Here is a 16,946-nt window from a genome sequence, read left to right on the forward strand (position 1 = left end):
TTTTCTTGTCTGCTTAGTCCCTCTATCAATCCAGGGTTGCCACAGCGGAATGAACCGCCAACTTATCCAGCAAGTTTTTATGCAGCGGATGCCCTTTCAGCCGCAACCCATCTCTGGGAAACATCCACACACACTCATATACACTACGGACAATTTAGCCTAGCCGATTCACCTGTACCGCATGTCTTTGGACTGTGGGGGAAACCGGAGCACCCGGAGGAAACCCACACGAAGGCAGGGAGAACATGCAAACTCCACACAGAAACACCAACTGAGCCGAGGCTCGAACCAGCGACCCAGCGACCTTCTTGCTGTGAGGCGACAGCACTACCTACTGCGCCGCTGCCTCGCCTGTTTTATGTTCAACACACTTAAATTTGTGAAAACCTTTAAGTTAACTTAATCGATTTGCGTTGACACAACATGGATTAAGTTAGCTTATTAGTTTGTACAAATTTAAGTTTAACTTATTTTATTTTTAGCTTAGTCCCTTTATTAATCCAGGGTCACCACAGTGGAATGAACCGCCAACTTATCCAGCACGTTTTTACACAGGGGATTCCCTTCCAGCCGCAACCCATCTCTGGGAACAAATTTAATTTGATTGAACATAAAATAATTAAGTTGTCCTAAAAAAACCTCAAGAATTGTGTTGTTACAGCTCATTTTAAATACGCAGTTACAACAAACAGCAGATGTTATTTTTATCTTAGTGTATGCTAGATATTCTTCAAGACACTAGTATTTAGCTTAAAGTGACATTTAAAGGCTTCACTAGGGTAATTAGGGTAAAGTTAGGGTAATTAGGCAAGTCATTGTATAACAGTGGTTTGTCCGGGAGACAATCCAAAACTAATATTGCTTAAGGGGGCTAATAATATTGACCTTAAAATGGATTTAAATACATAAAAACAGCTTTTATTCTAGCTGAAATAAAACAAATGAGACTTTCTCCAGAAGAAAAAAATATTATAGGAAATACTGTGAAAAATTCCTGAATCTGTTCAACATCATTTGGGAATTTTTTTTAAAAAATCTCAGGAGGGCGAATAATTGTGACTTCAACTGTATATGCTTGTGCTTCATATGATATTACTGTGTCTTCATTGGCTGGCCATAATCGAGGTGCATTTGTATTCATCAGAGGAATTGCAATGTTTCTGAATAGGATTCCGCCATAAGCCATTAACACCCCCAGTCTCAGATGCCAGCCTTCCCCTTTGAACAAAGACAGAATCAATTTGTTTATCTAATGCAGAATTACCCAGATTCAAAACCCATTTGGGGGGATAGACCATCCGCAGCGCACATGCGAAACAAGACTGAGCAGAGAAGCTTTGAAAATGTGCAATCGGCGAATATTGCATTTATTTATATCCGCATCAGCAAACTCCAGTGTAACATGTACAGTCAAGCTGCCTGTATTCACTGGGCATTGATTAAGGAGAATACTGATAATCCACACTGGAGGCTTAATTATTATTATCCTTCAAAGAGCTTTTAAACAAAGATGGAAATGCGTCACAGTGTTTCCTATCTATCTGTTCGTCTTTTTGTCTGTCCATTCAAATATATTTCCATCCATTTGTCCATCAAAATTTCCAGCTATCAATCCAAATACCTCCATCCATCTAACCTTTATATATCCAACAATCAGGATTTTTTCATCTATCGGTCAGTTGATCCATCAATCTATCGTTCAGTTGATCCATCAATCTATCGGTCAGTTGATCCATCCATCCATCCATCTAAATATCAACAATAAATATCCATCCAAACATCCATCTATCCATCCATTCATCCATTGAAATATCAGTCCATCTTATCCATCCAAATATACATCCATCCACCCAACTATATATCCATCCATCCATGCATCCAAAAATATCTATCTATCCATCCAAATATACATCCATTCATCCACCCATCAGACTATCTGTCTATCTGATCAACAATAAATATCCATCCATCCATTCATTGTAACATCAGTCTATCTAACCATCCAAATATATATCCTTCCATCTATCCTATGAAATATGTATCCATCTAAATATACATCCGTCCATCTATCCATCCATCCATCCATCCATCCAACTATATATCTACCCAACTAACCATCCATCCATCCATCCATTGAAATATCTAACTATCCATCCCAATTTCCATTCATCCAAATATCCATTCATCCATCCATCCATACATCCACTCATCCATCCATCCATCCATCAGACTATTTGTCCATCTAAATATCAACAATAAATACCCATCCAAACATCCATCCAAACATCCATCCATCCATCCATCCATCCATCCATCCATCCATCCACCCATCCATCCATCCATCCATCCATCCATCCATCCATCCATCCATCCATCCATCCATCCATCAATTCATTAAAATATAAGTCTATCTATCCATCCAAATATACATGCTTCCATCCATCTATCCATTGAAATATATATCCATACAAATATACATCCACCCAACCATGTATTTATCCATCCATCCATCCATCAGACTATTTGTCCATCTAAATATCAACAATAAGTACCCATCCAAACATCTACCCATCAATCCATCCATCCATCCATATATCCATCCAAATATCAGTCGATCCATCCAAATATACATCCATCCATTCAATTATACATATATAAACATCCATCCATCTATCTATCCATCCATTCATTGAAATATTTATCTATCCATCCATCCAAATACACATCCATCCATTCATTTAAATATCCATTCATCCAAATATACATCCATCCAACCATTCCAGCCATTTATTGAAATATCTATCCAACCAAATATCCGTCCAAATATCCATCCATCCATCCATCCATCCATCCATCCATCCATCTATTAAAACATTTATCCAACTATATCAATCTATCCATCCATAAACATCACTTGGCAAATATGAGAAAAAGGATGAATGATTTTGTCATCAGCTGATAATGGTGAATCACATCAACAACAATGACCAGATAACATAACAAATGTGTAATGATAAGGTAAATGTGTAACCCAACAACACTGAAAAAGGCGAAAACTAAAGTAAAATAATAGACACTAGTCATATATTTCAAGTTTATTGCATAACTTATAATTAGGTGATGTTATTATGTTATTAACTAGGAATAAATTATAATCAAGTATTGAGAGACCAGCTCTGATGAAAAATGACATTAATTATCACATATAATCACACATATCTGCAAATCATTTGATGTATATTGGTAAAATGATTGTATTTTTGATGGGATGGGATTGTAAAGTGTCTGGAGGATCAAAAACACAGATGCTAATCTCAAGTTCAATCACCTTAATTTATTCAAATAAAAGCAATTTAGCACTGATGTGTTCTGACATGCCGCTCACGGTGCTTTGGATTTCTAGTATTACTTAATTTAAGATAGTTGCCAAGGAGACAATTCTCATTTAACTAAAGCTGATGTGCTTAAATATGAAACACAGAAAATACCCTCAAGATACACCTTTTATCCTCTAGATTTTTGTTCAATCATTGATTCGTCGACCTATTTATTGATCAATTATTCTGTGCAAACTGAAGAAAAAATATTAGTCATTTTGTTTTCAGATATTTCCCAAGTTCTGTTTAAAGAAGAGAAGATTATTTAACACATTTCTAATCATAATAGTTTTAATAACTCGTTTCTAATAACTGATTTATTTTATCTTTGCCATGACAGTACATAATATTTATTAATTGTTTACTAGTTAGTTATTTTACTAGTTAAGACTCTAGTATTCAATGCAATTTAAAGACTTAACTAGGTTAATTAGACAATTTAGGTTTATTTGGTAAGTCATTGAAGTATATTTGGATGGATAGATATTTCAATGAATGGATGGATGGATGGATAGTTGGATGAATGGATGGATGGATGGGTATTTGGATGGATTGATGTATATTTGGATGGATGGATGGATGGATGGATGGACGGATGGATGGACGGATGGATGGATATTTGTATTAATGAATGGATGGATGGATTGTTGGATGAATAGATGGATGGATGGGTATTTGGATGGATTGATGTATATTTGGATGGATGGATGGATGGATGGATGGATGGATGGATGGACGGATGGATGGATATTTGTATTAATGAATGGATGAATGGATTGTTGGATGAATGGATTGATTGATGTATATTTGGATGGATGGATGGATGGATGGATGGATGGACGGATCGATGGATGGATGGATATTTGTATGGATTGATGTATATTTGTATGAATGGATGATGGATGATGGATGGATTGATATTTGGATGAATTGATGTATGTTTGGATGGATGGATTGTTGGATGAATGGATGGATTGATGTATATTTGGATGGATGGATGGATGGATGGATGGATATTTGGATGGATTGATGTATATTTGGTTGGATTGATTTATATTTGTATGGATGGATGGATGCATGGATTGATATTTGGATAAATGGATGAACTGATGTATATTTGGATGGATGGATGGATATTTGTATGAATTGATGTATATTTGTATGAATGGATGGATGGATGATGGATGGATAGATATTTGGATGAATGGATGAACTGATGTATATTTGGATGGATGGATGGAAATTTGTATGAATTGATGTATATTTGTATGAATGGATGGATAAATGGATGATGGATGGATAGATATTTGGATGAATGAATGAATTGATATATAATGGGATGGATGAATGGATGGATATTTGGATGGATTGATGTATATTTGTATGAATGGATGGATAAATGGATGATGGATGGATAGATATTTGGATGAATGAATGAATTGATGTATAATGGGATGGATGAATGGATGTATATTTGGATGGATTGATGTATATTTGTATGAATGGATGGATGGATGGATGATGGATGGATAGATATTTGGATGAATGGATGAAATGATGTATAATGGGATGGTTGAATGGATGGATATTTGGATGGATTGATGTATATTTGTATGAATGGATGTATGTATGGATGGATGAATAGATATTTGGATGAATGGATGAATTGATGTATATTTGGATGGATGGATTGTTGGATGAATGGATGGATTGATGTGTATTTTGATGTATGGATGGAAGGATGAATGGATGGATATTTAGATGGATTGATGTATATTTATATGAATGGATGGATGGATTGATTGATATTTGGATGAATGGGTCAATATTTATATGGATGGATGGATAAATAAATGGACTTGATTAGAAATATATCTATATGTGAATGTTGTTCAATAAAGATGTAATGTGTTTATAAATGAATGTAATAATCCGTGCAGTGAACTCACCTGTAGATGAGGATGTCATCAGTGGAGCTGTTGTACTGGACCTGGTACATGCGCACTCCAGGAATCTGGCTTTGTGGAGGCCAGCGGATCATAGCAGAGCTGGGCGTAATTTCTGAAACCGTGACCCGCTGATCAGCTCGATTCTGCCCTCCGCTGCCGCTGCTGTTGGACTTTATAGACGTGGGCATATCCGAGGGTCCCGGCTCAGGCTCCAGTTTGGGATCATAATGCGGTGAAGGATTCACAACCAACTCCACCGGCGCCGTAGCCTCACCGGCTGCATTAGAAGCGATGCATGTAAACACGCCAGAATCCTTCACTGTGGCGGTCAGGATATCCAGAGAGCCGTTATCATAGCATACTGTACGTGAAGTGTTAGCGATTAGCTTCCCATCAGGACTGATCCAATGCACGATGGGTTCAGGGTCGCCGACGGACCGACAGCGCAGGCTGACCTCCTGACCCTCCATCACAAACATCTTAGAAGTGTGTCGAGTGATCATCGGCGGCTCGCAAACAAACTCCTCCTCCCGAATCGTCCAGAAATACTTCCCAGCAAGCTCTCTCGGAGATGCACAGGTCTCCAGATCATCCTCACGAGTAAGACGTCTCAACCAAACCAACTCGCAATTACAATGCAACGGATTCCCCCCGAAACTGAGCACCAGTGCGGTCAGCGGTGATCCCTTCATCTTGGCGTATACAGGAATACGCAGAAATAAAGGATCCGGAGGAATCTTCTTCAGCTTATTGGACGTCATATCAAGTCTAGCTAGTTTATGCAGATTTGAAAATATCCCCTCAGGAACGAACTCAATCAGGTTATGATCCAAACTCAAGGTGTTGACGCTGGCTAGCATCGCAATGGTGTCCCACGGTAAGTCCACCAGATTATTATACGACAGATCGAGATCTTCAAGAGTTTCCAGGAAGTCCTGAAAGGCTCCTTCTGAGATGCTGTGGATTTGATTGTTGGCTAGTATTAGATGGCGGAGATTAACCAGGCCTTGTAAGTGTGTGTCATCTAGAACCGTCAGCCGGTTTGCGTCCAGATGCAATGCGTGTAGATCCTGGAGGTCTGCGAATGCGTAGGGTCGGATCTGGCTGATGGTGTTTCGGGAGAGTGTGAGGTGGATCAGGCTGCTCATGTTGGCGAAGTCTCGGTGGCGCAGGCTGGTGATGAAGTTGTCCATCAGACGCAGCTCCGCCGTCTGCCGGTCGATGTTGGGCGGCACGAAGAGCAGGCCGGTTTTGGCGCAGAGCACGGTGTAGGAGGGCAGCAGGTTCTGGCAGGTGCAGCGTTTGGGGCACAGCATGGCGGAGGAGGAGGAGGACGCGCAGAACACGCACACACACAGCAGCAGCACACGCTCCATGGAGGACACACTCCTGCAGGAGGAAGAGCAGAGGGAGAATGCGTTATAGTGATGAGACTCTGTAAGCTTACCAAACACACATGCACAGTGAAACACACACCAACACACACACATATACCAGAGAGAAACACACATGCACAGGCACAACCTTACTGTCTGCACACACACACATGTTGGTATTGGTGGTTTATGAGGACTCTCAATTCATTCATTAATTTTCCTTCGTCTTAGTCTCTATTTCCGAGGTCACCACAGTGGAATGAACCTGCAACTATTCTGGCATATGTTTTACACAGTGGATGTATTTTATACCTTAAAAAATAAAAAATAAATAAATAAAAAAATATTTATATGCCCTACTCTACACAAGACAAAAGCAACCCAGGCTCATTCTGAAAATGAATCCCTGTACACATTTCTGGAGAGCGCCAAAAAAATCCCAGGAGGTACGTTTTTTTTTGCAGCTTGTGTTTTTGCAAATCCACCAGAGGTCGCTGTGTACGCTTTTTCAGATCTCAAACTTCTCCCGCTAGTGCCATTCGCACCGGCTGTTCTCACCTATATCCACCAGAAGCCACTGTCAACTGACTGACTGACTGACCGACCCGCACACCCCCTTCTCTAAATCCAACCAATAATGTTTTCAAAAGCACTGATTGGCCCGCCCACCTTCTTCCCTAAACCCAACCAATAGTGTTTTCAAAACCACCAATTGACCCACCCACCCCCTTCCTTAAACCCAACCAATAGTGTTTTCAAAACCACCAATTGACCCACCCACCCCCTTCCTTAAACCCAACCAATAGTGTTTTCAAAACCCCCAATTGACCCACCCACTCCCTTTCCTAAACCCAATCAAGTGTTTTTAAAATCACTGATTGCCCCGCCCACCTCTTCCCTAAACCCAACTAATAGTTTTCAAAAGCACAGATTGACCCGCACACCCATTTCCCTAAATCCAACCAATAGTGTTTTCCAAATCACAGATTGACCCGCCCACCCCCTTCCCTAAACAAAATGTATAGTGTTTTCAAAAGCATCGACTGACCTGCCCACCCCCTTACCTAAACCCAACCAATAGTATTTTCAAAAGCACCTATTGACCCGCCCACCTCCTTCCTAAACCAAATGAATAGTTTTCTAAAGCACCGGTTGACCCACCCACTTCCTTCTTTAAACCCAACCAATAGTGTTTTCTAAAGCACTGATTGACACACCCACCTTCTTCCCTAAACAATGGCAGTGTTTTCAAAAGCAATCCAGTAAAAGAAAAGCCGTCGCCTGATTTTTACCACGTTTTCAGATTTTACCACATTCTCAATCTGTTATTTACAGCACTTGTTTATTTTATTTTTTGGCTTTTGTTTTTGTTTAAACTTCTTTCTAAAACTGTTCTTCACCAGACTCAAACCACATCATCGCGGTCAACTCTGTACATCTCAAGTCCGCTGACTCACATGACGAAAAAGCAGGAAAGTCGTCTACACTGAGGTAATCGGTCCGCTGGTAGAGCGATAAGAAACGGCGATATACATTTCTGGAGTGTATATTACAAAATTACAGTAATTTGTAGCACTTCGTTTCATTTTATTATTATAATTATTTTAACATCTCGTAATGTTCTCGTAACGTTCGTTATAAAGACGAAAAGACTAAATGCAGCCAAACATACCTCTGGCTACATAATTCACGCTCTCCAGAAATGTATATAGGGGTGTGTTTTCAGAATGAGCCTGTGTTGTGTAATAGGCTAACACACACGTTTACGTTTTCAACATTTAAAACTCAAGAATAGACAAAACACATCTCCATCGCCATATTCGCATGCTCCCTATAATGGTGGAAGCTGAACAGAACTTTGCAAGTATTTTCACTCTCTCACACACAGGCGCACACACATTCAAGACATGCTTGCAGATTGTCAGACACGTTGATGCAGAAGTGTAAAGGTAGAGCTGAGCTGGCAGTGCAGTCGCTGGCACGATACCTACAGAAAATCTGCAAATGTTCAACTCAACTTCTGCACATTTTCCTAACCTAATTAGCACATGAACATTTTCTAACATCCTTATGCATGCATTTCACAGATCAAGCCGGCATATTATGCACAAATCTATTTATATACTGTAGCTGTATTGTTTAAAGAGGCAGTGCACTTATTCTAACTGCAATAAAACAACCAAGAAATATTATCAGACATACTGTGAAAAATTCCTGAATCTGTGAAACATCATTTGGGAAATATTTAAAAAAGAAAACAAAATTTAATCTGACTTCAACTATATATATCGGTGAGCAGCATGGTGGCTCAGTGGTTAGCACTGTGGCCTCACAGCAAGAAGGTTGCTGGTTCGAGTCCTGGCTGGATTAGTTGCCGTTTCTGTGTGGAGTTTGCACATTCTCCCCGTGTTGCCGTGGGTTTCCTTCTATAGATGAATTGGATGAACTAATAGTCTGTAGTGTGTGTGTGTGTTTGTGTGTTTGGGTGTTTCCCAGAACTGGGTTGTGGCTGGAAAGGCATCTGCTATTTAAAATGTGCTGGAATAGTTGGTGGTTCATTCCACGTTGGCAACCTTTTTATAAGAGACTAAACTGAAGGAAAATGAATGAATGAATGAATGAATTAATATATTTCGGTAATAGTGTATGAGTTTTTAATAATAGAAAACGCACATACTTATTTTTCCTTAAAATTGTGAATTAATGTCAGTATAATAGATGATGTTTTCAAATCTTAAATATTAAGTAAACAATATAGATGTATACTTATTTTACACAAATAAATTACATATTAAAATAATTATAATAATTAAAATTAAATGAAATTATAAAAATTACTTTAATTTTGTATTGTAACCTATAAACCACTAATAAAGAAGACTTCACCAATAGTTAGTTAAAAAAAAAAGTATATATATATATATATATATATATATATATATATATATATATATATATATATATATATATATATATATATATATATATATATATATATATATATATATATGTAGGTGAATTGGGTAGACAAAAGTGGCCATGGTGTATGAACGTGTGAGTGTTTATGGGTGTTTTCCTGTACTGGGTTGTGGCTGGAAGGGCATTCGCTGTGCAAAACATGTGCTGGAATAGTTGGCGGTTCATTCCGCTGTGGTGACACCTGATATATAAGGTGCTTAGCTGAAGGAAAATGAATTAATATTTTGCAACATGGCATAGCAGAACTATTATATATATATATATATATATATATATATATATATATATATATATATATATATATATATATATATATATATATATATATATATATATATATATAATATATTTGATGTAATGGGTTAGAAAAGAACATAACAAGAAATGAACACAAATGAGATTAAATATTACAACTGCAACTTCGTTCCTAAAAACCTGTGCCTTTCATGTAGGTTTAAAGTGGATTTTCTTCCTTATTTTAAACTTGATGTCACAAGGATGTGTTTAAATGTGAATAAGCTCAATGAATTTCTCAATGACTTTTTCTTTCATTGAACAGAACGTGGTTTATAGTAAAATTAGCAAGTTTTACATTTAAAAAGAGAGAATGCAAGCAAGAATTTAGTTTTTTCACTCAGAATAAAGCACAGTTATTGTAGTGAAGGATTAGGGCAGTTCTGTATATATATATATAGTTGAACAGTTGAAGTTTCCTTTTTTAAATATTTCCCAAATGATTTTTAACAGAGCAATGAAATGTTCACAGTATGTCTGATAATATTTTTTCTGCTGGAGAAAGTCTTATTTGTTTTATTTCAGCAAGAATAAAATCAGTTAAAATCTTTTTTAAAGCCATTTTTGGGACAAAATTATTAGCCTCTTTAAGCTATTTTTTTTTTTCGATAGTCTAAAGAACAAACCATTGTTATAAAATAACTTGCCTTATTACCCTTACCTGCCTAGTTAACCTAATTAACCTAGTTAAGCCTTTAAATGTCACTTTAAGCTGTATAGAAGTGTCTTGAAAAATATCAAGTAAAATATTATTTACTCTCATTATGGCAAAGAGAAAATAAATCAGTTATTAGAAATAGGTTTCTAAAACTATTCTGCTTAGAAATGTGTTGAAAAATCTTCCCTCCATTAAACAGAAATAGGGGAAAAAATAAACAGGGACGCTAATAATACAGGGGGGCTAATAATTAACTATATATATAACATACAGTTGAAGTCAAAATTATTCACCCTCCCAATTGATGTTGAACAGATTCAGGAATTTTTCACAGTATTTCCTATAATATTTTTGCTTCTGGAGAAAGTATCATTTGTTTTATTTCAGCTAGAATGAAAGCAGTTTTTATGTATTTAAACCTATTTTAAGGTCAATATTATTAGCCCCCTTAAGCAATATTAGTGTTGGATTGTCTCCAGAATAAACCACTGTTATACAATGACTTGCTGAATTACCCTAACTTTACCCTAATTAACCTAGTGAAGCCTTTAAATGTCACTTTAAGCTGAATACTAGTGTCTTGAAGAATATCTAGTGTGATATTATGTGCTGCCATCATGGCTAAGAGAATAAATCAGTTATTAGAGATGAGCTATTAAACTATTATGATTAGAAATGTGTTGGAAAAATCTATGTTAAACAGAAACTGGGAAAAAAATATATACAGGGGAGCTAATAATTCTGACTTCAACTGTATATAGACCACCAGCTACCCATCGTCTTTTAATGCATAATAAAGCCACAAGTTTGGAAGAGCATGACAGTAAGTACATGATGACGGCATTATATTTTGGAAGTCTATCTGTTCTGAACATGCAAGTAGTTTTAACACTGTGGGACGACTCGTGAGAGACTGCTTATTTAGATTCACCAGTGCCGATGTTGAGCACAAGATTACTAGATGCTACTGTGCGGTCTGGATGTGTGAACGCCGGCATCTATTCTGCTGTTATATAAATCTGCTCCTCCATAACATATGCAGGATCTGCAGCTCCAGAGAGACGGAGAGAGGAGGAGCAGCACAGACACCAATGAGAGAGAACGCAGACGAGTCCTTTAACAGCCCTCGGCCCAGCAGAAATCTGGATATTTGACACCCGCTTCATTCATATGTGTGACAGAGAGGTGATGCAGACAAATAAAAACAGTAAGAATATGAATTATTATTCCAGTCCATTGCTTTTTCATGATTGCTATCCGATTTGTGGCTCTTTTGCTTGAGTGTACTATTGCATTTTAATAAGTTGCATGTATAAGCACATAAATGCATCCATTCTTCACTACTCCACAATGAATATACATTTTATATTATACACGCACATGCACTACTTACTAACATAAACATTATACATATACAATCACCGGCCACTTTATTAGGTACACCTGTCCAACTGCTTGTTAACGCAATTTTCTAATCAGCCAATCACATGACAGCAACTCAAAGCTTTTATGCATGTAGACATGCTCAAGATGATCTGCTGGAGTTCGAACTGAGCATCAGAATGGGGAAGAAAGGGGATTTAAGTGACTTTGAATGTGGCATGGTTGTTAGAGCCAGACTGGTCTGAGTATTTCAGAAACTGCTGATCTACTGGGATTTTCATGCACAACCATCTCTAGGATTTACAGAGAATGAACTGACAAAGAGGAAATATCCAGTGAGCGGCAGTTCTGTGGGCTTGCTGATGCCAGAGGTCAGAGGAGAATGGCCAGACTGGTTCCAGCTGATAGAAATGCAACAGTAACTCAAATAAGCACTCGTTACAACCGAGCTCTGCAGAAGAGCATCTCTGAACACACAACACGGCCAACCTTGAAGCGGATGGGCTACAGCAGGGGTTCCCAAACTTTTCAGCCCGCGACCCCCAAAATGACAATGCCAGTGACTCGTGACCCCCAATATTCTCTGAGGTGGTGGTTATAAATACAGAAACCTTTTAAGCAATGACGCGCACAAACACACCAATAGACCCAAGTCTATTCTTTGTTTTTTTTTATGTATGTCAGTGCTGTAAATGGGCTAGAAAGTTTAACCTGGTGTTACAAAATCTGCTGCATCTGACAGTATTGCTGTCTTTAGTATAATGTAATTACCCAAGAAGTCGCAATCCAATAGAACTAGTAACTATAAGCTACTATAGTAACTATATAGTTTATAGTAACTATAAACGACTATTTTTTTCTCTTCAGTAGGTCACTGATAAAATACAGTAAGTCTTAAGGTTTAATAAAAATTAATTGATTTTTGAAAATCACCAGGCGACCCCCCTTCATTGTCCCGCGACCCCTCGGGGGGTCCCGACCCCCACTTTGAGAACCTCTGGGCCACAGCAGCAGATGACCACATAAAGCGTGAATCATCTCAGACTGGTTTCTTGAATATGACAATGAGTTCACTACTCATTCAGCACTGAATGCAAAGGGGCCCAACTCGTTACAAATAGTAATTTGTAAGGTGTACTAGTAGGTGTACCTAATAAAGTGGCCGGGATTTGTATATTGTTATATATAAATACAAAAACAAGCATTTTATACTATATGGTCATGCATATACTCATATACAGTATGCACAAATATATTTTGTAAATACAAACTGTTAATTTTGGATGCGTTTAATCACAGTTAATCGTTTGGCGGCAGTAGTATCCTTGTAAATGTGTTCCTTGTATTTACCTTAGTACTTAAGGTAACGCTTTAACTGAAGTAACAATTCACATCATTTACTATTGGTGTAATACCTGTGTTACCTCTTCCCAACAGGGAAAAGCAGCAACAATCAAGAATGCATGAGTATATGCCGCCGTCATGGCTTTGCAATCAATAAATGTGATTATAATGGAAGTCAATGGGGCAAAAACAGCCACCAACATAACGAAAGGGGAGTCAATTTGTCCAGAGTGTTTTCAAAGCATTTTCCCAAAATATGTGTCGAAATAAGATTTGATCACTCCATTTGCTGAAACACAGAGGACGTTGTGGCCACATTAAGCCTCAAAATCATCCCAGAGTGGATGCAAACACCTCCAACAGCACACGGGGCTTAATATATCAATATAAAATGAATTCTGCTGTACGTCGTTCACTGTTTGGAAGGCTTCTAGACCCCCTGAACTGTTCATTCTGCCAGTGAGCGGATCCTCATGTCAGCCGGTAGGGGGAAACGTTGAGCTTCATTGAATGAGTGAAACAGCGGAGAGCTGATGTGTGTAGGGTGTGTGTGGTGCATTCAGCCGAGCTTAAGCTCCCTCTCTCCATTACACACAGAAAACAGAGTCACGGAAACCCTCAAGAGAGAGCCATTATCCAGACAACTAACTAAGAACAGCACTAAAGCACTGGCTCTCTTTAGTGTGAGGTGTGTGTCTGTGTGCTGCTCTGATCTTGAAGACATGCGTGGAAATAATGGACATGCACAATACATGGTTTTAGCATTGATAGTCAATGTGTGCATTCGTTATAGTCACACCGCAGGATCTGCTATGTTGGGATTGTACACTCAGACAAATGATTACCGCTTGTTCAAACTACCTGTTTAAAACGAGCTGAAACAACACACTTCTGTTCATTTATTTGGGTAATTTATTTGTTTTATGTTCAGTCAGCTTAAATTTGTAAACCATTAAGTTAACTTAAGCGTTTTGTGTTGGGACACAAACATGAAGGAATTGTGTTGGTACAACTACCTGGTTAGGGGATGTTCCCAGTATGTTTTGCGTAGGATTGAATTAAGAGAGGGAAATGTTGACGATAAAAGTAATCTTAGGTGTTTAAAGGACACCTAGTTTTACCCCTTTTTCCAGATTTAAGAGAAGTCTTTTGTGTCTCCAGAATGTGTCTGTAAAGTTTCAGCTCAAAACACCCATCAGCAGGGCTTTACAATAACTTTTTTGATCACCAGCCACTGTGGCTAGTAGATTTCCAGCATTACTAGCCACTTGCCATTTTCACTAGCCACAATTTTTATCCTTGGAAAATCTAATTTATAAGAATAAATGTGACTTTGACATGTTAAAACAACTTGATTTAGATGTTGTGTTGTCCACATGCCTCGTCATTTATTTTGTTGTGTGTGAGCTTGCTCACTGTGCATGAGCAAAGGGGTTGTGTCGCATTGAAATTGGTTTTTATTTCACATGACTTTTTAGGGATCAGAATTAAGGTTTTACCAAACTCATCTATAACCACACCAAAAAAGAAATAATTGTTTCACATATTTTAAATGTGTCAAAACTAGCAAATATATAGCTGTACACATGCACTTTTTATTAAACAAAACTTTTCTTTTTTTGAATTAACATTTAAAAAAGATCTATTGTCATGTATCTGAAATATGCACAGTAATCTGTCCTGGCTAAAGGTCCCAGATCAGTTACTACACATAAAGGTGGAGTTAATCTCATATTAAAGCAATGTTATTGTAAAGGATGATAATTAAAAATAACTGTAAGCAAAAGAATGCAGGTTAAAAATATACCACGAGTGATAATGAAAGGATCACGTGCCTGAGAATAATTAAAATGAAAGCAGTGACTGCTGCTGCTTACAAGGATATATATATATATATATATATATATATATATATATATATATATATATATATATATATATATATATATATATTTTTTTTTTTTTTTTCCCTCAATCTAGAGCTCTTGAAAGCAGCGGGACTATGGGTACACGAGCATCGTTTTTTGTCTAGTCTTTTTCAAAGAGAAACGATCGCACCAGTTGCGCTTCCTTTACACACGGTTGTTTCGTGCAAGCAAACGGGAGCGCGCGCATGCTTTTTACACAGTCGCCTGCATCACATCACCTGTGCGCGCGAGTAATCATCAAGATTTGTTCAACACATTTCTAATCATAATAGTTTTAATAACTCATTTCTCAAAACTGATTAATTTTCTCTTTGCCATGATGACAGTAAATATTATTTGACTAGATATTCTTCAAGACACTTCTACACAGCTTAAAGTGACATTTAAAGGCTTAAACTGGGTTAACTAGGCAGGTTAGGGTAATCAGGCAAGTCATTGTATAATGATGGTTTGTTATGTAGACTTTGGGAAAATAAAGCTTAAAGGGACTAATAATATTCACCTTAAAATGGTGTTTGGAAAATTAAAAACTGCTTTTATTCTTGCTGAAATAAAACAAATAAGACTTTATCCAGAAGAGAAAATATTATCAGACATACTGTGAAAATTTCCTTGCTCTGCTAAACATTATTTGAGAAATATTTAAAATAGAAAAAAAAAAAAATAAAAGGGAGTTTTTTTTTTTTGGGGGGGGGGGGGGGGGGGTATATTATATATCATGCATAATATATAATCTAATCTAACACACTGAAATAACAATATATTCATTGGATTTACTAAATTCTTTTAAGGTAAGTGGCTGCAAACATTGACCAAGCTGGCTTTCCATCTTCCTCCAATTAGAGCCACTTTGAGGCGTTTCACTGTATGTTAAGCACGATTTTTGCCCCATTCATGCTTTGCAACAAATTCCACTGATATCCGTTTATCCCGTGCAGAATAAATCCATTTATTCTCCCATTGTCATAATGACAGCGGCCAGCGCGGTATCACGTTGTCAGCGTGTTCCTGGAATAAAAACGCAAGTATGGGGGCATCTTTCAGAGGAGGAGGCGTTTAATCCTCAAATCCTGCTTCACATTCTCAGAGATCCGCACGTCTGTCATGCATGCACACTATTTCCACTGTCGGGCTGCACGGTGATGGACCAATCTGACATTGCTTTGTTTAATATTTCTGCAATATATATGCATCCATTCATTCCTTTTCCTTCGCCTTAGTTTCTGATTATCAGGAGTTGCCACAGCGGAATGAACCACCAACTATTCCAGCATATGTTTTACACCGTGGATTCCAGCCGCAACCCAGTCCTGCAAAACACCCATACACACTCAATCACACGCACACACACCAATTTAGTTCATCTATTCCCCTGTCCCGCATGTGTTTAGACTACCAGTGAGGAAACTCACGCCAACAAGGGTGGGGAGAACATGCAAACTCCACACAGAAATGCCAACTTACCAAACCAGTGACCTTCTTGCTGTGAGGCGACAGTGCTAACCACTGTATATTATTTAAATAAGGCAAATGAATGTAGATCAACCATGCATTAATGTGGTGTACTGTGTTGACGTATTTTTAAGATGCTTAACAGATTTTGGTTCAATATTTTAATATTTTTGCGCTCACAGAAGTGTTTTGTGTTCTGTTATTGA

At 37.7% G+C, this 16,946-nt stretch overlaps 1 protein-coding gene across 4 annotated transcripts in view; it reads right to left on the bottom strand.

Moving 5' to 3' along the window:
• si:cabz01090165.1 overlaps positions 1 to 16,946 on the bottom strand; it is a 326,808-nt gene that overhangs the window by 31,715 nt on the left and 278,147 nt on the right. For 3 of the 4 annotated variants that reach the window (XM_073928779.1, XM_073928778.1, XM_073928780.1), the window contains exon 4: positions 5,327 to 6,715. In XM_073928779.1, the coding sequence (XP_073784880.1) occupies positions 5,327 to 6,715 (1,389 nt within the window). Of the gene's footprint in view, positions 1 to 5,326; positions 6,733 to 16,946 lie in introns of those variants that run through there. The other variant, NM_001365220.1, reaches the window with a different exon arrangement.

The sequence above is a fragment of the Danio rerio genome, chromosome 18 (assembly GCF_049306965.1).
Source record: "Danio rerio strain Tuebingen ecotype United States chromosome 18, GRCz12tu, whole genome shotgun sequence".
In the NCBI taxonomy this organism is placed as follows: Eukaryota; Metazoa; Chordata; class Actinopteri; order Cypriniformes; family Danionidae; genus Danio; species Danio rerio.